At 36.8% G+C, this 20,427-nt stretch overlaps 3 protein-coding genes across 5 annotated transcripts; all 3 read right to left on the reverse strand.

Annotated features, from left to right (window-relative positions):
- Nucleotides 1-3,286: 3,286 nt before the first annotated feature.
- On the reverse strand, nt 3,287-5,026 carry LOC128676029 (uncharacterized). The gene is made up of 3 exons (XM_053755921.2): nt 4,858-5,026; nt 4,403-4,779; nt 3,287-4,028 (listed from the first exon to the last, which is right to left on the reverse strand). Exons 1-3 carry the CDS (start codon nt 4,886-4,888, stop codon nt 3,789-3,791), a joined length of 648 nt encoding a protein of 215 aa, XP_053611896.1. The 5' UTR covers nt 4,889-5,026; the 3' UTR covers nt 3,287-3,788.
- Nucleotides 5,027-6,729: 1,703 nt separating this feature from the next.
- LOC128675968 (piggyBac transposable element-derived protein 4-like) lies at nt 6,730-14,394 on the reverse strand. Of its 3 annotated transcripts, XM_053755827.2 has the most exons (6): nt 14,129-14,378; nt 13,650-13,784; nt 12,073-12,294; nt 11,601-11,729; nt 7,900-8,019; nt 6,730-7,129 (listed from the first exon to the last, which is right to left on the reverse strand). In XM_053755827.2, exons 1-6 carry the CDS (start codon nt 14,240-14,242, stop codon nt 6,827-6,829), a joined length of 1,023 nt encoding a protein of 340 aa, XP_053611802.1. In that variant the 5' UTR covers nt 14,243-14,378; the 3' UTR covers nt 6,730-6,826. The 3 variants fall into 3 exon arrangements, with proteins under 3 accessions (XP_053611802.1, XP_053611803.1, XP_053611801.1); XM_053755828.2 differs by lacking the exon at nt 7,900-8,019 and having other exon boundaries at nt 14,129-14,381; XM_053755826.2 differs by lacking the exons at nt 6,730-7,129; nt 7,900-8,019 and adding an exon at nt 9,280-11,237 and having other exon boundaries at nt 14,129-14,394.
- A 506-nt stretch (nt 14,395-14,900) lies between these two features.
- On the reverse strand, nt 14,901-20,103 carry LOC128675969 (cytochrome b-c1 complex subunit 2, mitochondrial-like). Its single transcript, XM_053755829.1, has 8 exons — nt 19,835-20,103; nt 18,370-18,599; nt 17,606-17,894; nt 17,235-17,362; nt 16,597-16,769; nt 15,708-15,827; nt 15,131-15,298; nt 14,901-15,013 (listed from the first exon to the last, which is right to left on the reverse strand). Exons 1-8 carry the CDS (start codon nt 20,027-20,029, stop codon nt 14,937-14,939), a joined length of 1,380 nt encoding a protein of 459 aa, XP_053611804.1. The 5' UTR covers nt 20,030-20,103; the 3' UTR covers nt 14,901-14,936.
- Nucleotides 20,104-20,427: the final 324 nt, after the last annotated feature.

Here is a 20,427-nt window from a genome sequence, read left to right on the forward strand (position 1 = left end):
CTATCATTAGGTAAAGAGCACCTTTTGAAACGTAATGTAGGGAGTAGATACCTATGTATATCTAATTATCTACATGTTACGAGGATTAGATTATTCTTTACAGTATGTTATTACAGAATATCATTTGCCCGTGGCTTCGCCCGCGTTAATTTTCCGGGATGAAAGGTACTTACCCTATGTCCTTCTACATACTTCAAACTACATGTACCTGTGCAAAATTTGAAGATTGGTTGAGTAGATGGAGCGTTAAGAGGTAACAAACTTATTTTCGCATTTGTAATATTAGTTACAATAAACCAAAGGTTAAAATAGACCAAACGGGAAAGCATTGGTATCCACCAATGCTTTCCCGTTTGGTGATCTCTAATTTATAGCCTATGTATTACCTACTCTTGACTATGTAGGCCAACCCCTGAAAGGGAATTATATACTACAAACCTAAAAAACATGCTTTTTACATATTTTGATTTACTCTATAAAATACGCCATTTGGGACGATTTTTCTAAGTTTCTCTAATTACGACAAACAAAACACCATACTTTGTATAGATGCGAATGTACTGTGTTTGTTGTAATGAGGTGGAGTTTTTGATCACTTTGTATTTTTTGTATACATGCTCTGTCCTTGATACTGAACAACTTTTCGTATGGTAACTCCGAAATATCGAAAAAAATCAGGTGCTCCATACATTTATCCTCAAGTTAGCCATTTGATTTTGTATGGAACAGCTGATTTCGGGGTTACTCCCATACGAAAAGTTGTTCAGTATTATAATGGACTGAGCATGTATATAGACAAAAAGTCCAAAGTGATCAAAAAGTCACCCTGTACACAATAAATCATTAATACGGAACCTTTAGCGCTCAAGCCTCACTCACTGTTATTATTTATATGTCATGTTTTAGTAATTACATACGAATATGTTGTTGATATGTTATATTCTGATATATTGATTATATATTGTTATATAATATTCGAGTCTTGATAATTTACCTAATCCTTCGATAAAACAAATGAAATGTAATAAAATATGATTGTTTGTATCTAACAAAAAGATAGATTAAATTTATTGAAGTCATCAAGCTTCAAGTTTTTTGTCAATTTAGAGAGAATACCTGGAACACGTAAAACCTCTTACCTCCTACCTCGTGATTCATATATGTGAAATAATGATCAACGCATTTATTGTGGCGTCGTTAAAAGTTAGCTCAACAGTCCGCGACCTTGTTCAGGTCGCAAATTCCACGTGCATTTCCAAATCAAATTAAGCGTGGATAGGCTCCTTTATGAATGCTCAGGTCTATGGCAAGTTTATTAAAGAGAAAAAAAGGAAACCAATTATTTGTTGCGTGTTACATTCAGAGCTGTGATGTCCCAAAGCCCAGGGTTCGAGTAAACATTACACGCCTTACACGGGGTAACCTATCGTCCGAAAATTGGTTGTCAGAATTTCAGTTGCCTGAAAACGTTAACGGTTTTGGTAAGTATAAAAATAGGCCAAACATGTTTCAAAATTCAACTCAATTATACCTACTTAGTGTAAGTTTGTATAAAGTATAAGTTATGTAATTCTTTAGAGTTCGCGGGTGTACAGGAAAAAAAACTACACAAACTCAAAACAGATAGTAGGTTTACCTACATATATATATACATTTCAATTTTTCTTTGCAGTTAAATAAGTAGGTACTAATGATTTGGTTCGTAAGTGATTGAGTAATAAACCTTGGGCCACCACGGACATCAAGATTGAAGCAAAAACATCATGAAACAAACAAGGAAAATAAATTTAAACTACAAAAAAACTCGGCTAAAAAACGTATAATATGCGTCTGCATGCGTGTCAGGCTGAGTTCCGTGTTTTCCATCCGTTCAAAAAAAAAATAAATAAATTCGTTAAAAAAACGTTAAAAAAAAATTCGTGTTAGGTATTTATGTCAATGACGTTGCTGGTTTTTCATTGCGCTAAATAAAAGCACTCATACAAACTACACAATGTTCGCATCGGCACTGTCCGATAGTGTTAAAACAGTTATGCTGGCTATAGGTACAAATAGCAATATGTTTATCCCTTTATCTTTAATTAAAGTCCCAATTAACTTATTTATAGTCGGATAAAACAGATATTGCGCACATTCCCTAAAATTATGCAGCAATAAGTTGGAATTCGGGCATTATTGTACTTACTCAATTACAATTACGATATGGTTTACGCAGACCTTTATTAATTAAGCTTCTGCTAATAAAATTATTGCAGCTGACTGTATGTTCGAGACACACTGTGCATGCAGATAGGTTTAAAGAAGCTAAAATTGCGTGGCGGCGCCTTATTTTGGGAACTTCGAATTCAAATTTCGTTATATAAAATCACTGCATTGTTTATTTTTCATTAAATATTGTTGTTAAAATCCAAATGTTCGAATTATTTAGTGTAAATATACTAATGGTAAAACAACTCATGGTAGCGGAAGGTGTAGGCCGGCGAAAGACTACGCTGTTGAATTAATTTGAAAAGTAACTTTTTAAAATTACGAAATAAAGTATACATATTGTTTCCAATTTTGACCGGTCTATAAAAGCACCCTGTTATACCACAGAGGCGTTATTTATTGAATTGCGTGAAATAGGATGCGGAGGCAACTGTAAATAATCGCATAAGGAGGGTTAAGATGAAAGGGAACTACAAAATAGTTTTATCGGACATTAAGGGTATTAGGGCGGGAAGGACCTTAGAATAACGCGCGTTAACGTTATCTTCTGGATTTAGTACCATCTTTGTATTTGTAACTTTATGAAGGTGAATAATTTGTTTATATTTCCAAAGTTATGTAACACTAATATATGTAGCCAACGATATCCCCCACATTGTATTAGAAAAGAAATCGATAGCGCCTGCTATATAATTTATAGCAAAGATGTTTTATGACATTTATGCGTTGTCTAGTGTTCTAGGCTAAAAAAGCTTTAGCAAATATTGTCCCATTTTATTCATAAGTACAGAATTGTCAGCACCTTCGCTAACGGCAACCTACCGAAAATCCGATCGATCGATCAATCGATCAAAATCGGCCCAGCGGTTTAGCCGTGAAAGCCAGGCTGACTTTCGAATTTACGATATTAGATATCCCAATATTCAATCAAAACGTGCCAATGTATAAATAAGAAATCATTTTATAAATTAATTTATTTACTGAAATATTCCTGGATAAATTTTTGAATCATAATATAAGCAAAAATTCATGTCTATCTAATTTTTTCATTTCCTGAGTGAAAACCAAAACAAATAAATATATTCTATAACACCTTTATTCATCTACTATTTATCGAAATACAATCAAAGTACCATTTCACCTCATTGTTAAATATTGATATAGTTACCTAAATAAGATCAGATAAACTACTATGTTTGCTACATATTATAGAACTAATTCAATAATGTATGTATGCATTCTATTATAATACACTCTCAGGTGTCAACAAAATTTTAGGTTTTAACAACATCAAAAACTTTATTTGAAACGTAGTCCGTAAAATACATACCTAAAATTTTTTTTGATAAATCTCTACTTTACCAAGAGTTGCAAAATTTGAAAGTCACATTTAAACGTATATCTGCTTTTAGGTAATATAAAATTATGTATTCAATGACACCTAACAGTGTGATAATATTTGTGAACAATTTTTCCGGGGTTGGCCGTGGACCACCTGCCAAGTTCACCTAGATGAACCATATGCATGTGTATATAGAAATGCTAATAGTAGGTAGTTTGATTGCAAATCCATTATCAGACTAAGCTTTATACTTGTCTGTGTGTTTGTAATTAATCTTCTTGTCCAGCCCCATCAGCTGTCTGATGATGAACTCTGGAAGCCTCTTGTGTTTCCAGCGTGTTGGTAGCGGCGTATGGTTGGCTTTTTGGATCTTTTCTGTGACATATTTCTCCGCAGAAAACTCATTAGCCTCCTTGACCATTGCCAACAGGCTGTTTTGGAAGTTCTTCTCTTTGACTTGACGACGGCGTTGCTTCACCTGATATGGATTTAGATAATCAATTTAAAGTACAGGCTAAGTTTATATTAGAGATCCCCCATGAGGCTGACATAGGCACACAAAGTGCACTCAAGCCTTGTCAAAAATTTAGAAGAAAAAAAGAAAAAGTACAGGCAAAACTAGTTATCGCAACTCACAACAAAGGGAATGAGATGATTGCAGACGACTTTTTATTTCAGACAAAATTTACATTTTCTACAGTTCTAGCCCAAAATTTATTTATTTTGGCTTTGGGTCATTTGGATTCCTTAATCAGATGATCACAGAGAATCAAGTCAATTTATCAATTCATAAACAATTGTTTGACTGGCGCATATTCAGTATTCAGAGTCAACATTTTTAAATTTATTTACCCGGGCCCAGCGATGCCTCATCCTCTTCCACAATTTCCTTCGCTGGTGCTTTTTCATTTTCCTCCTTCTGATAACAATCAATCTCGTAGCCTGCTTTTCCTCTTTTTCCAATGCCGGCAGACCTATCTCATCTTTCTTCCAATTTGTATCAATCAAAGGTAGAATAGATCTAGGATTTATGATAGGGATGTAATGGACAGGATCTTGCCTTATTTTTCCTATAATCGCTTTATCTGCAATTTCTACGCTGACATTTCGAGGTGAAAATGTTATACTTTTCGCCTTTGATATTATAGCCGGCTTTTCTACTACGTACGGCGTTGGCTTGCATTCTTTGAGAGTATTGAGCGCAGTTTTTACGTTTATTAGCCGTAAATCTAAAAATAATAAGGTATTAATAAAGATAGAAAATACATGAATAAAAGATCATAACCTCAAATTGTTATTTTACTTACATTTCACGGTATTATGAAAAGAATTCATCATGGTTCAATCAAAGTTTAATTGATGTAATAAAATATTGTACTCTTACATAATTTTTGTCAAAAATATCAAATTTTGCTAAAAATGGAGATCAGATAAATTTCCCCATACAATTTGTCTCATTGACAGTGCAAGTGCATCGAATTGACATTGACATGACAGTTCCACCGTTAATAATGTTATTTTTCTTTGCTTCTAGCCTAAGGGTATGACTTTATACAGCCAAGTTGCACTATTTTTTTGTCCAATATCAACATACAACAACAATATTAAAATTCTATTAAATCAGTATTTATTATAAAAAATAAAAGATGCTCTTCTAGTTACTCGATAGTAGGTTCCCACTACACAGAAGCTAGCAGAGCATCATATTCTTAGATCCATACTTCTCACGAATAGTAGATCTTTGCCTCTCTCGGTGGGGTAGACTCCTTTGAAGATCCAGACCCACCGTATCTTTTGAACCTGCATCTAGAAATAAATCTTAAGGAAAAATATTTATTCATTTACATAACAACTAAATAAACTAAGTACAATTTCTGTAGTCTGTACCAGGAAAGAACTCCCGCAAACTTGTCTGTCGCTGCTAACAACAATGTAGCCTGTTATTAATAGTTCCTTTATTGTCACGGGCTTTCGTTCGTGGTATGGGCACTACTCTTATATCGTAATGATGATATGCGTGCTAATTGTTTGAGTCGTGAACAGTGCGAAGTGGAGGAGAAAGTGTGAAAGAGGTCCCTGGGCGATGCGACGCTATGTGGCGGCCATGGATTTAATAAGTACTTCGTACAACGGAGTACAGTACCTGGGCCGCCACCATGTGACGGCAGAATCAACCGGATAATTAGGTGCAAAGAAAGAGAGGTAGATATGTTTCATGTAATATATTTATTAAACATATAGGTACCGTTATTAAAAAAAAAGTTAAAACTCATGCTTTAAAGAAAGAAAGAAATCATTTATTCGGCAAACACATAAAATCCAAACATACAAAAGAGTAACAAATATATATCGAATAAAATATGTAAGCCGAAATGGCGACCAGCTCAGCATGGTGCCAAGGTATCAAGCCAAGGCGCTGATTTTCAGCTGGAACCAAGTACAAAAGTAGGTATGGTGGCAAAATAAACAAGTTAATATGTACGGAAAGAGAAACAAACAACAGCAAACAATAGGATTAAACATATGACTTAGGAAAAAATGTAAAAAAAAGAATAAGGATAAATTACATGGAAGCTATGGAAAATATATATATATATATATATATAAAGTATAAATATGAACCTAAAAATAATTCAATGTATTGCCCTCAATTTGCCGCAATAAAGTAAACTCTTTGATGCGTTACGGAATATTGTGACAGATGACAGATGATGAGCTTTGTCTTTTTCTGTCAGTGGCAAATACCTACCCAAACATTAACTTTTAAATACTACTATGGCTGGTGACTATTTTGGCCAACGTTTGAGTTTGGCCATACAAAGAGGAAATGTCGCCAGCCTTCTGGGAACTTTGCCGCACGACGACGGCGAATTAGGATCAATTTTTTTATTTAAGTGTAGTTTCGCCCTAGAATAGGACCGCTCCATATCCTCCCGTGAATGTCGTGCGAGATGACTAAGGGACACACAGCCTAGGCAGCTGATAGACGACAATAGCATTCCCAAGGAGCAGCCGACAAGACAGCCGATTGTAAAGACAGCCGATTCTTCAAAAATTTTAAATTTCGTTGAACGCTGGCTTCGCGGCGTCTCAGCCCCGAATATAACCGGGAACATGCGAAAATGAGAGAGAGCTCTCTCTCTCATTTTCGCATTCCCGGTGAACAAATAATTCCATACTATTATTTATATATTTATTGACATTTGTGTTTAATACAAGTATCATCCAGCTCCTTCAAAACAATATCATGTTTTAATACATTGCTATTTCATTTTATCACTTGTGCGCAACATCCTTATCTTGCGCTTTCATTTTCCTCTCTTTCTTTCTCTGTCTGTACCTTTGAGAACTCTTCTTCCAACTCTCCCTTCTCTTGGCTTTCTCTTCTTCACTCAGAGCAGCGAGCTTTTTCCCTTTACACCTGTGATACCATTCCAAGTCTTTCTTTTTCTTCATAGCTTTCTGTTCCGGCGTCAGGTTTTCTAGAAATTTCTTCTTCCGTGCGTTTTCCTTCCTGCGGTATTGCTGATAGCGATGATTGACCACTTTCCCCGATTGCTTGTCGCTTTGAATCATTGGCTAGAAAATTAAATTCACTAATTATTCAAATGAATGTCAAAGCCGATCACTAAAATTATAATTGAGTAAAATGTATACCAATTAATAATCTGATTTGAATGTCTTTTTTTTTTAATAATCTTCATACGCTGAAAAAACCACTGTTTAGATTGTCCGCCGAAAAAATATTATCATATCATACCCTATCCCAGAATATTTACAAATTTATGAAATAATTGGCCAAACAGAACAGATTCATGCATGCATTCATCATATCGAGTGTGTTATTGCTAACACTCCATACACACGGTGTCACGTTTTATTCAAGTCGCCTATAGGCATCTGACATTACTTTTACGACTACTTACCGCCATCTAGCGGCAGGTAGTCGCATACACACTAGTGAACTGAACTGTCCACCAGTTTGCAGGTTTCTTCACGATGTTTTCCTTCACCGGAAGCAAGTGCTGGTCTATGAACACTACTATATAATGTAGTCAGACTGGTGTACAAACTCATGCGGCACAAGTAGGATATGAACCTGAGACCTTTCGATCCACAGGCGGGCGTCTTAACCATTACACCATCACCGCTTCAAACTGTGCTGATAATAAAGTGGTGTATTTTCAGAGAATGGAGAGGCTGGTGTATGGATCAAGATTCTCTTACGATCGAGAGATAACAAGATCGATAAACAGCTCGTAAAAAAAGACAAGAAGAGGTCGATCATAAAAGGTGATCGGCCGTTTCTGGCTTAGAAACATACTATAGTAAAATAATTCAACGCTCACATTAATAGATGGGCATATGTGTGTACTGTCTTCGTTAGTTAAACCCTGGCAACAATCCATGCAATGGTATGGCAACCCTTCGTCGTCCGGCGACTCGGCCTTGGTTATGACATTTTCTATCTGAAAATAGGTAGGTAGATATTTTTTTATTAAAAAAAAAAACAATAATGAAATACTTTCAAATATCTCTTTACTTATAGACTACCTCGGTGGCGTAGTGGTTCTTGCCACTGAAGCGAGAGGTCCCGGGTTCGGTCCCCGGTCGGGTCATGATGGAAAATGATCTTTTTCTGATTGATCCGGGTCTTAGACGTTTATCTATATATGTATTTGTTATAAAATATAGTATCATTGAGTTAGTATCCCATAACACAAGTCTCGAACTTACTTTGGGGCTAGCTCAATCTGTGTGATTTGTCCTAATATATTTATTTTTATTTATTTATTTTTTTGCAAACGTTGCGTGATATAATATATATTTCATTTGCTCAAGCAACTCTAATAGAGTCGATAATCAATGTGTGCTCCTGGCTGGTAACAACGGGAGATCATCAACCAATCATAACAATTCCATTTGGCATTGCAATTACAAAAATAACAGTAGTAATAAAAATATGTATTTAAGAAAAAAACTTTGGGTATTTCTTTTGATTAGCTAAAAGGCAATTAAAATATGATCAGAATAAAAATCGTCATAATTTATGTCAATACAGTTTTCAAGGCGTGACAATTATTCTCTACAAAGCATAAGATTCATAATTTTAATTTTATCACACTATATGAGATGATCTTATCATATGCTAAAATAATATTAACTTTATACCTAGTAAGTTTACAAAATACCTATTATTAATATATTATACAAAATATGATTAATAAAATTACAAATACATTTTAATAAGACGATGAGATATTACTTTACAATGACAAAAAAAATCGGACTGTTCGCTATCAGCTCTCATCTTGTCAATGTAAAGTACGTTTACAGGGGACGATTTAAAGCTCAATTTTCAATGAACGGTGCGGAGCGGTACGGTAGAAATATGGTATGCCACTATTACAAATGTCTTAAGTTATTCTACAAATTATACATATTTCATAATCGTTTAATTTTTATGGTTCCCTCGTTTAGCCAAACGATGATTTTACCAATGTCAAGGTTGAGAAAGACACTGTGATGATCACTAACAATTATAATCAGCAATTCTAAATAAAAATTATAATATTAATCAGTAAAAAATCTATAAATGTATATTATACTAGCGGGCCGACCCGGCTTCGCTCGGGTAAAAACATAATAAATTATACACCTAAGCCTTCACATTATCTATAGGTGAAAACTGCATGAAAATCCGTGTTTTTTATAAATAAAAAAGCTAAAGCTTGTGTTCATCGCAAACAGACAAACGCGGCAGTTAACTTAGTTTTATAATATGCAAGGATGTATGTATAATATATTAAAATCAATATTCCATCAAATGGTTGTGGTGCCACTCCTCAAAACACTGTGGACACAACTGCGGCTTCCTCGGACACCCTTTGCATCGGAACTTGGTCGCTTTGCGCTTCCTCTGCTTCATGCACAAACAACAATTCATATATTTTGCATTCCTCTTTGAGTTCTCCGAATTAGGAATCTCCTCTGGCCAATGATTCTCGGTGCCCAAGGCCTTGTGCTCCAGAGTCGCTTCACGACGCCTACTCGAAAATATGTTCCCCAATCGAACAGTGTCTATTCCTTTGATATCTTTGCCGACATTCGTCATTTCTTTTATAAGTTGATCGCGGAATTCCAAGAATTTGTAATTCGCGCGTTTTTTCAAAAACCTTCTATACAAATAATACGCGTTCCAAACTATGACATCAAGAAGATGGAAGAACGCATTTGTATACCAAGGCAGCGTTATCAATGGAGAGGAATAGAATCTGACCATCTGATTATTTCTGTCGATTTTTCCTATAAAATAGTTGTAGTTGGCCACCTCTTCTGGTTTCATTGCCGCTCTGCCGTCTCTGTTTGTGACCTTCTTCAGTTTCGGATGGTTTCTCGTAGTGACGAAATACAAGGGTCGCTTGTTCTTGAACGCTGTGACGTAAACCTGTTTCTTTCTACACCAAAAGTACTCCCCTTTGTTAAGTTTCTTTGTCGTTAACACTGTTGGGTTCGATTTCCTCGTTTTTCTCAGAGCTCCGGATGTATATGTTCGCAGGTTCATTAACTTTTGATTTAGTTCTACGTCATTGTAATATTTGTCCATGAATACATGGCAGCCTTTCATTAAGTACGGTTCCAACAGTGTCATAACAACGTTTTCTGTGTTTTCCGTTGTGAATGATTCGGTTTCCTGACTGTTGTCTTTGCCTGGACACATTTTGATGTTGAGCACATAGCCGTCTGCACTTGTGAGCTCATAAAATTTTATGCCGTATTTAGCTTTGTTTGATTCTATGAATTTTCTAGAAGCCAATCTTCCCCTGAACAATATCAACGGCTCATCTATAGCCAGTTCTTTATCTGGCCCGAACATTTTGCTGAAGTGTCCAGACAGGGCCGTAATCATATCTTCTATCCTCTTCTCACCTTTCACATTTGGCTCTGAGATTGAGATACAGCGCATAAGTTGTTCGAATCGCCTCCCGGACATGACGTATGTGAAAAATGGATGGTAGTACAAAGGATCACAAAATGTAAACATAGCCCGACCTCTAGGGCCCCTGATGTGGCTCTGTAGTAGGCATAATCCTAAAAAGGCTAGCATTTCCTCTTTGGTCACTGGGCGAAAAGATTTTCTACGGCTGTATTTTGCGTGTGGCTTGTTGCTGTTTGCCAAGGATGCCCCGTAAGCGTTTGTGTTATGTAAAACGAAATCAAACAGCTGTTCGGAAAATACCAATTTGAATATATCTATTGGAGCAGCATCTTTGCTTATTGTCACACGAAGACCGCGGGAAGAGTTGTCGAAACTAAAATTTGGGATGTGATCGGTAGACGAGGTCCAATCTACTTCATCACTATTAAACCTTTGATGATTTTGTGACATTGCTCCACATTCATCAGGACCACAGTAGTTATCAACCCGATTCGTTAGTTTTAACGGTACATCTTCTATATGCTTATAATGTACACTGCTTGTTCCAGGTATATCTTTAATGTTTGACGAATTATAATCATCGTCACTTAGTTCTTCATCTGAACTGGACAAGTCATCAGAATCACGGCTATAGTCATTTTTCTCATCGTCATCATACAGACAAGACTCTGTATCTGATGTGGGATCCGAGACAGAACCCTCATCTAATTTTGTTTGTGGTCCTTTTGTCCCCATCTCCATACTCATCTTTAACAAGAGAAGATACTGTTTAATGACAACCAGCTGTTGCTATGGGCCTCCATTTTGTGAAAATTTGGTTTATAAAAGTCCTTCTCGCAGTGTCAGGTTTATATGTGCACACTTGTTACTAATACATATAAAGGTCAATGTTTTCAACTTTTAAAATACTAGCATAATATGTATGTATAGTTGTCTACAATTGAGTGATATTACCAGATTTATTAAAATTAAATAATTTTTATATAAATCGCGATTAAAATCAAAGGATAGCAAGTTTGAAGCTGTATAAAAAGAACATTTAGCTTCCAAAACCGGCTAATGCGAAGACAAATCAACTACCATTAAAATTAATAAAGCTGTTTAACTTACTGTTGGTACAGACATGGGGAATTCTTCAGATATATCTAATTCCGGTTCCAATTTTATCTCCAGCTTTATGTCTTTTTTCAGTCTTCTCGGTCTTTTCCTGTCAGGTTCTGAGTTTGATTCAAGCGGATTCTGAAAAAGACTTGCTTGATACATAATCTTGCATGACATTAAAAATAGTCATATATCTGTTTCTGGTCTGACAATTAGTTCATTGGCATTTTATGGCGCATAAGTGTTAGCTTGGACATTTTGTGACTGATAAGTATTAGCAATTATACTTTGGATTAGAAAAAGAAGTATGAGTACAAAATCGTAGCACGCAAGAGAGAAAGACTAAAGTGTGTAGGAGACATTGAATTGAAATGCAATTGAGTACTGATGCTTTATGAATATTAGTGGATCCACTGGATTGCACTGCCATCATATCAATCTTGTACTTTAAAATAAATACTTATTAATAAATGTAACTTACACTAGCTTCTTCTAGCACTTCATCATCACCTTCAAACTGCGCCTCAGTTTCAATTTCTAGGCCAGTGGACATCTCCATTGTCTCCACGGGCTCCAATTTTACGGTAACACATGGTATTTCCATTTGGAAAGGTTCGTCCTCTTCTTGAGAATATCGAGGAGAAAGCGGCACATCCAGTTTCAATCTTGTTCTATTCAGTTTCCTTATTTCCGAGTCTGTAATCTTGAAAAATTTAGAGTAAATTAATTAAAATGATGGTGGACCTTGATGAAGCAATTGAGGTAAATACTTAAATTATTAATTATTATTATAAATGCCTCATTTTCTCTCTGAATTTACATGCTAATATTATAAATGTGAAAGTACTTCAAGGCTAAACCACGGGGCCGTTTATGACACAGTAATTTTACTGCACTGTAATTTTACTGTGGTAGCCTATAGCTTGAATATATTCAAGCTCAAGTATTTACTTGAGATCAATTATAGGCTACAAATTCAAATTTCTTTATTCAATTTAGGATGATATACATCACTTATTGACGTCAAAAAATTACTTAAACTAAGTCTACTGCCGGCTTCCAAAGCGCAGGTGAAGAAGAAGCGGCGCAACAAACTTCACCGCAGCCTTTTCTCCAAGGATGTCAATTAACAAATATAGGTCTTATACATAAAAATGTCAAATTTAAATGATTTACTCATTCAAATTTTATAAAAATATAAAATAAAATAAAAGTTGTATTTCCAATAAAATTATTGTAAATTGTCACACAAAAAGCTAAATGTACAAAACATATGTCATAATTCAATTACATATGTTATGAGGATACTGCACCATGCTTGGGCTACAGCAGGCAGAGCTGCAGTAACAGCTTGTGTAAATGATGTAATGGAACAGGGAATGGCCAAAAAAGGTGGATAAAGGACTTTAATAAAGTTGTGGTCCCTCTGTCATTTCTCTGGATAATCTGGAGTGAGCTTAAATATCAAAAAGAGATAGTTAATAAAGGGGCAAATAGGCATTGGAAAATTGACACCTTCCAAGCCATTGTGCGAAAGAGGGTGGCCTCCTTGATGCGGAGAGTGGCCGCTGGCCCCAACAGCCTCCTCACTATTATCGCTGGCAGGGTAGATGAGCCCTTTTTTAAACACTGGACCCATATCCACTTAAATAAGTAACTAACATAGTTTTAAGAACATTGTTACTAACACTTAATATGGTATTTATTTATTGCCGAAATAAACAATTATTATTATTATTATTAGGTGAAATACACAAATTAGTAAATAGATTATTAGAATAGTTATATCTTCTAAGTTTTATCTGTGTGACTCCTGTTCAATTATCAAATTTCGATCATTTCAATATATCGAAACAAATATAACAATATACCTAAATATAAACATACATAAAATATAATGAACACGTGACAACATCTAAAATAAATAATAAATAACTTGTTACTATTTATTGTAAACAAAGACCTGTAGATACATTAAGGAAGCAATGATTTGATTTGATTTGAAAATTAAATTTTTACTAAAATTAACTTTACGAAAATAATTATTTTTGGACATACCTTACTGGAGTTTTTTATTATATTGCACAAAACAGTTTGCGCCTTAAGACATTTGTTATGGAATGTTTTGATCCTTCCCAAGAACTGGGCACACTCATCACATGCATATTTTGGCAAACCGGAATCATAAGAAATCTGTAATTTACAAAAGAATATATAGGTGAGTAAAGCACTTTATATTAGTACATATAAATTTTACATCTAACTTTGATTTTGGGATTACATAGCGGATATGTTTCAATTGGTGTGGGGTTGGAAATGTGAAATTAAGGAGAAACTATAAGTAAAAGTGTCTCCTTAAATATTGTTAATTATTATAATATTAATTAATGTTTTTTCAAGTGAATGATTTCACAAAGTGTTTTATGCATTATCTTTTATTGAAACCTAAAATGTTGAAATTTAATAACTAAATAATAAACAAGATAGCTAGTACGTTCGAAATAATTTTATTTACTTAAATAATGAATTATACTCACATTTTGTCCAAGAATACTTTTCATTATGTTTTCCATTTGAACGTCTATTGACAAAAGGTTACAATCCATGATCAGGCAAAACCGACAGGCTTTTACTTCTACAGACTCACCCATGATATACCTATGTAATAACTTTACAAGTAAAACAGAATTATTAATTGTTAATTAATTTGTCATTCGCTCTATCAACCGACATCAACTTTTTTGAAGTCCAATCCAACTGGTCCTATCAAACGAAACAACAAAACAAAAAAAGAGATGTCATGTCAATCGTGTGTCAGTCAGATAGTTTCACTGTGACGTTTGTTTGACGTTGATGTTCTCTAAATACAAGCTAACGACTATACAGCTAAATTATTAAAAATATATGTATAAAAATTGTTGTGAAACAGTATACACAGTCATACTAAAAAATAAGATCAATATACCTACCTAAAGAAAAATAAATGGGTAAAAACCATAGATTTAGAAAGGGAAAAAATAACTCTTATTAGTTTGATTATGGTGTGTAAGCCTTTTTACTTATATAGGTAGGCTGACAAAATATATTTTTTTCTCATATGCTTTCTTAACAACGTGGTCCACCTCACTGTGACCAACAGTCTCTATGTAGGTATATGTATGTACTAATGGAAACGAGTGCATAAATCTCGTGAATAAATCGTAGTGGAATCGTAAGAAATATCGGCTTAGCGATCTCGATTCAATGCGTAACGGCCACAGCTTCTATGTTTATGAAAATTGGTTAATAATTTAATAAAATTATGCAAAATTATGTTACAAGAAAATTATATTTCAGTAAGTATATCTATATTCTATGGACTAGAAACTGATCGTGAGGCACTTCTCCAATATCACCAACCACAGCCACAGCCGTACAGGGACCTATAAATAATAGCAACAACTAGGTATAGGTATATAGGTAGGTACATATTTTTTTATTATTTCAAAAATATTTGATTGATTTACACGAGTAAGAGACAGACAGTATAATCAACTCACTGAGATGAGAGAGCCTTCTAGCCGTGCAGCAGATCTCATCATTGGATATAGACTCGATCAAGCCGAGGGTACACGCGCAGTTGTCCAACTGAACGCTATTGGCGAGCTGCAGCGCTAGGCTTTCAGATGAATTGACGCAGTTGTTGTCGTTGAGGCACATGTTTACTTCTGTAAAGAAATACAATACAAAACTCTGTAAGTATTATATAGTACAGTCACAAAATTGAAAATAAAACTACTTATACTCGTAAAAAAACAAGTGACAATAGAGTTCAGAAAATGGAGTCTTGGAGGCCAGGCTCCGCTTTCCTACTTTTTCCCCTACGCGCGGTCGTCGGCATCCCTGATGATCCGACCATTAGCACGCCTATCATCCGGCCGGCGACATCAAGCTACCAATTCTTGTTTTAGCCCCTTCTGCCAAACCCAAGATGTGCTTGCTGATTTGGTAAGTGAATTGCGCCTAGTAATAATTTATTAGGTAGGTATTGTTTTTGTTTAACGTAAAATATTGCTCTCCTGTAACATCAGGAGAACAATATATATATATTTTTTATCTGATCTATGTATCACTCACTGAGCCTCTTCTTGCCGATGTCGATCTGTTTGAAGTTGAGCTCGCCGACGTTGGCAAGGAACTCAGCCGCGCCCTGCGTCACCATGCGCGCGACACTGGCGCGGGATTTTGCTACGATTCCTAGACGAACACACAAAAAGTAAAGTCTATGAATGGATGACTTAACAACAATAAATAGTGAGACAAATTGTAGGTACACATACACACAGGAGAATATAGGTAAAAGAATAGATGCAGACGAGCTAGCGTAGCAAATTGAGACAGAACATTTTATGCAACTTGAACTCAACAGCGTTGTACATTTTATTTGCACTGTGTCCCATGCCTTCTTGTGTATTTTTATTTTATTAAGTATTTCTATATCTTGTATGACCGAAACAAAAGTTCTGTGAAAGTGACGACGTCTACAGATTTTAGTCATCATCATTGTCTCAGCCAAACGAAGTCCACCGCAGGATATAGGCTTCTTCCAAAGACTTCCACAATGTCTGATTATCAACGTCTTCCTGCAACTTACACCCAAGACCCAGGTGCTGACGATATTGTCAGTATCTGATTAGGTACTGAATGTCCAGCGCTGCACGTGGCCGCCATCCTAGAACCGTTCTGCCCCAACGGCCATCAGTTCTTCGCGCTGTTTCCCGCCCATTGCCACTTCAGCAAGCTAATCCGCTGAGCCAGTCAGTGAAATTCGTTCTCCTACGGGTATCCTCATTCCTGATTCTATCGCGCAGAGAAATACCAAGCGTAACCCTCTCTATAGCTCGTTGAGCGACTTTGAGCTTCCTCATCAGTCCCACCCGACAGTCAGGACCACGTTTCAGAGCCATGGTCAAATAAGTATTTGCGAGAAATGTATTAAGTACGTATGCATATACATACAGCTTACCAAAGATACCGGTTTCCGCGTACGAGATGTTGAACGCCTTATAGAAAGTGTGGGGGTCACCACCCACCATCATGCCCAGTGGGGGCTGTGGGGTGTTGTCCGTGCTGTGTTGCCCCATCGCCAAGGGGCCCACGCCGCAAGCCGCCGCGATTATCGCGTGCTTCAACAAGTTTCTGGGAACGACATTTTTATCCTAAGTATAGACTTATATATTTTACTTTTTATCCATTTATTTTGAAAAGTAATTTAACTACTTAATAAATATGAATTGAAAAGCCAAAAGAATAGCTGAGATTATGATAAAGGTTTCAATGCACTTTATTCGTAACAAAAATGTTCTTGGATACATAACAAAGTTTAAATGAACTTGTAACCTTTAAAGAAAGTGAAAAAAAAGAATATGAAAGTGAGAAAAAAATATGTGGCCCCATTGCTACGTTGCACTCCGTTGTCCTCCGTTGCGTCGACCTCCGTCAATGGATCAACGCTCAATAACGCAAAAATTGTATTGACGTACGTCAACTCATGTCAATGTCAGAACCTATAGAAAACAACGTCGACGCAAGCAAGATAACGCAACGGAGCACGACTGAGCAATCAATGGAGCCTCGCTATAAAGCGTAAATGCGCCAGCTTACGTGATATCGCAGGTGCCGCACCCAGGCACTCCGAGAGCTATATAGGTATCGCTGCAGCGGCCGAGGTCGTAGTACTCGAAGCCCTTCCGGGCGCAGGACAGCATATGACAGCGAGGCGCCGGACGCTCCTTTTGTGGGGTTCAAATGGTTACGTATACAAAAATGACATTTTGGCACAAGCTTTGTTATCAGAGAGATCTTATTGCATTCAATGCGTGACAAAATAATCATATCACCAAACCTAGCCTGTCCGTTATCTGGGGGTTCTGGGTTCGATTACCAGCACGGACAAATATTTGTACTTGCATTGACAGCCATCATTGACGCCCATCTTCCGCAGAAATTAAACCAAAACAGCAAATCATACTTACTCTTCTAGCTTCAATTTTCTCCGCTAACTTCAGCGTCTCCTCGAAGGGGACTCCGACACTGGCCACCGAACAGCAGTCAGTCCTGAAGTTGGTCTTCACGAAGCAATCCAAGGCGTCCGCCGTCATGCTGTCGATCCTCTCCTCCACACAGAACATGGAATTAGACAGCGGCCCGCACCACATCACGCTTTGGAGGATATCCATCAACCTCTGTTCTGGTGGAATGCGGTGCAGGTCTTCCCTTATGAGGGCTCGTCGGTCATCGATCTCCCAGTTTAAGAAACAGCACCTATAAGTAGAAACACTTTACATACCTCGTCTTATAGAGATGCAGGGCTGTTGCCCGCGGCTTCGACCGCGTGCATTTCCTGCATTGATTTATAATAATATAAACCAATGCAGGAAATTCATACTTATTTTTGTGATTCATTTGATTGTTTCACGTTTAGCGTTCCGTTTCCTGTTTCTTGCTACGTGTCCCCCGTCCTCTCCCACTTCACAGCCTGATAATGGAACCAGGAGCACGGACAAATAGGACAGAAATATGCAAAATTCTAGATTATTTACACTAATTGTTTACTTTAGATCGTTTTGTAATAGGTTTCCGATCCTTGGTTTGAAAAGTGACCATCATTCAAGTTATCTCGTAGCGTAGCATCATCAAGAAAATATTTAGTATCATCTAGAAGATGATCCATTACCACCAGAAGTAACTATAACTACCTACGACTGTGACTTGAAAGTTTTTATAAAGATATCATTACCTCGTAGCAGCATCAAGAAGATAATACTTGAGCTCAGGGTAGACTGTGGGAGGACACCGCAGCGTGTAGGATATTGACTGGCGGTCTGATGTGCAAGTCAGACTTGCTCCATTTTGCTGCAAATGACGGTTCTTCGCAAACGCTGTGTAAGCGCAGCCGGTACATGACGAGATGGCTCGTAGAAAGTGGGTGGCGCCTATTTGATCGTCGATCTCGTAGCGGGAGCCGGCCTGGTTGGGATAATAGACAAGAACAAAGATAAGTATTTCTAGCTCCTTCTCCTGACATGGTATCCTTATTGCTGAGTATTTGTGAGGTATTTGTAGCTAACAAATACATAAATACAAATTTAAGGTACAGAACAAAAGGGATTCCACTAAGTAATCATCCATTTCTAGTCATGTAACTAATTGCATCAGAGAACCTATTAGTCCAAAGGATTGCTGCTTCATTATGTAAGCTATCATATGATCTAGCACACACCATTTTGTGCCCGTGGATTGCGTGCTCAACCGGCGATAGTAGCATCCAATCCATCCATTTCTGAAGTTGCTAGTTGCTACTGCGGCAGTGGCAACTTCAGCAATCATTCATCATAGTCGTATTCCTCATGAGGCTGAGGGTCGTGGTCATTATGTGGAATTAAACACACACAACAAACTTTCTTGACATTAGAAAATGGAGTGGTTTGCCATTGCCTTCTTCAATTCACACACAAGTTAATAATCAACCAGTGTGCAGGTTTCCTCACGATGTTTAGGTACCTTCACCGGGAGCAAGTGTTGGTCGATGAAAACTACTATACATGAGTCAGATTGGTATACAAACTCATGTGGCACGAATAGGATTCGAACCTGGAACCTTTGATTCACAGCCGGCACACATTCATTAACCATTACACCACCACCGCTTTAAAAATGGATGACAAAAAATGTAGGTATCTCGAGCTCCTCTGTGCTACAAATACAGTCACTCTTGTTTAAAAAGAATAAGTACATACATCGGGAAACTAATACTCTGTCTACAAACCAAAGTGTCTAACTACAAGAATAAACACAAATGAGGGCGTGGTGACCCGCTGGTTAGCCATTGTTATGATGGACAATTAATTCAGATTCGGTGAAGGTTTCTAGCAGAACTATATCACGCAATGTACCAACAAAGATGTCATTACAGTGTAATGTTCTTACTTTTCTATTTGAGTTGTGTGTTAGTTTACGGAATTAGCTCTTGGGTGGGAAAAATATTTAGTTTCTAGTAGTTTATTTCCCATATAAATATTCAAGTAAGTAGGTACCTAAGTATGTACCTACTACCTACCGTGTGACCACTGCTGGGGCACCGACCTTCCTTATAGATGGATTAGTATAATTAGGGAAAAATGTGTCTCTCATGTGAGCGTTTTCCCGCTTCTTCCTTAGCCGTTGAGCGTCGGTGCCCAGGGTCTGCTGAAAAAGATATCTACCTGAAACATAATAGTACAAGCAGCCATATACGACCCCATAGGCTTGGCTGCCGCCACTCGTATCCCATTCATCAGCTCAGACCTCTGCACCTCCATAGGTCCATAATCAGGCTTCGGCCAGCCACAGACATTATCGATGACCTTCCCCGTTGAAATCCTCCTAGAAAATGCCCTGGGTAAAGTTAACAGTTTCATTTTAAACGTGAATTTTTGGTTTATGTTATAATAATAATGTTTGATTGGTATTTGATTGTTGTCATTATGACAATGTCGAAATGAGTTTTTAAAATTTCTGAAGCTAAAATTAAACGTAATCCTTCTTACTCTGGGAGCATATAGTTCCTTAGGGATAGTTTAATAATCACGCAATAATCTCTTAGACTAAGCTTGAAGTGGGGCTGTGGAGCGAGAGTAGAACACGGTCCCGGCCTAAACGCGGTTGCTTGACACCATGTGGTTTTAGTGGGTTCGTGTCCACATACCTTCCCGTGGCTGGATGGATTTATTACAAATCTTAAAACCACATCTTTTTGAAGGAGTTAACAAAACGGAGGACACATTATTATTTCGATCCGGGGTCAGCGTAAAAAATA

The sequence above is a fragment of the Plodia interpunctella genome, chromosome 15 (assembly GCF_027563975.2).
Source record: "Plodia interpunctella isolate USDA-ARS_2022_Savannah chromosome 15, ilPloInte3.2, whole genome shotgun sequence".
NCBI lineage: Eukaryota > Metazoa > Arthropoda > Insecta > Lepidoptera > Pyralidae > Plodia > Plodia interpunctella.

Bases quoted from the DNA above. Each gene is read 5' to 3' on its own strand.
- LOC128676029 (XM_053755921.2), bottom strand. From the start codon at position 4,888: ATGATGAATTCTTTTCATAATACCGTGAAAT. The intron at 4,780-4,857 runs GTAAGTAAAATA...TATTATTTTTAG, and splicing joins TTTTCATAATACCGTGAAAT to ATTTACGGCTAATAAACGTA. The intron at 4,029-4,402 runs GTAAATAAATTT...AATCCATATCAG, and splicing joins TGAGGCATCGCTGGGCCCGG to GTGAAGCAACGCCGTCGTCA.
- LOC128675968 (XM_053755826.2), bottom strand. From the start codon at position 14,242: ATGGGTGAGTCTGTAGAAGTAAAAGCCTGTCGGTTTTGCCTGATCATG. The intron at 13,785-14,128 runs GTGAGTATAATT...TGTAAATTACAG, and splicing joins AAAGTATTCTTGGACAAAAT to ATTTCTTATGATTCCGGTTT. The intron at 11,238-11,600 runs GTAAGTTAAACA...CTCTTGTTAAAG, and splicing joins TCCCCATGTCTGTACCAACA to ATGAGTATGGAGATGGGGAC.
- LOC128675969 (XM_053755829.1), bottom strand. From the start codon at position 20,029: ATGAAACTGTTAACTTTACCCAGGGCATTTTCTAGGAGGATTTCAACG. The intron at 15,299-15,707 runs GTGAGTGATACA...ATTTCTTTACAG, and splicing joins CATCGGCAAGAAGAGGCTCA to AAGTAAACATGTGCCTCAAC. The intron at 15,014-15,130 runs GTGAGTTGATTA...TATTATTTATAG, and splicing joins TAGAAGGCTCTCTCATCTCA to GTCCCTGTACGGCTGTGGCT.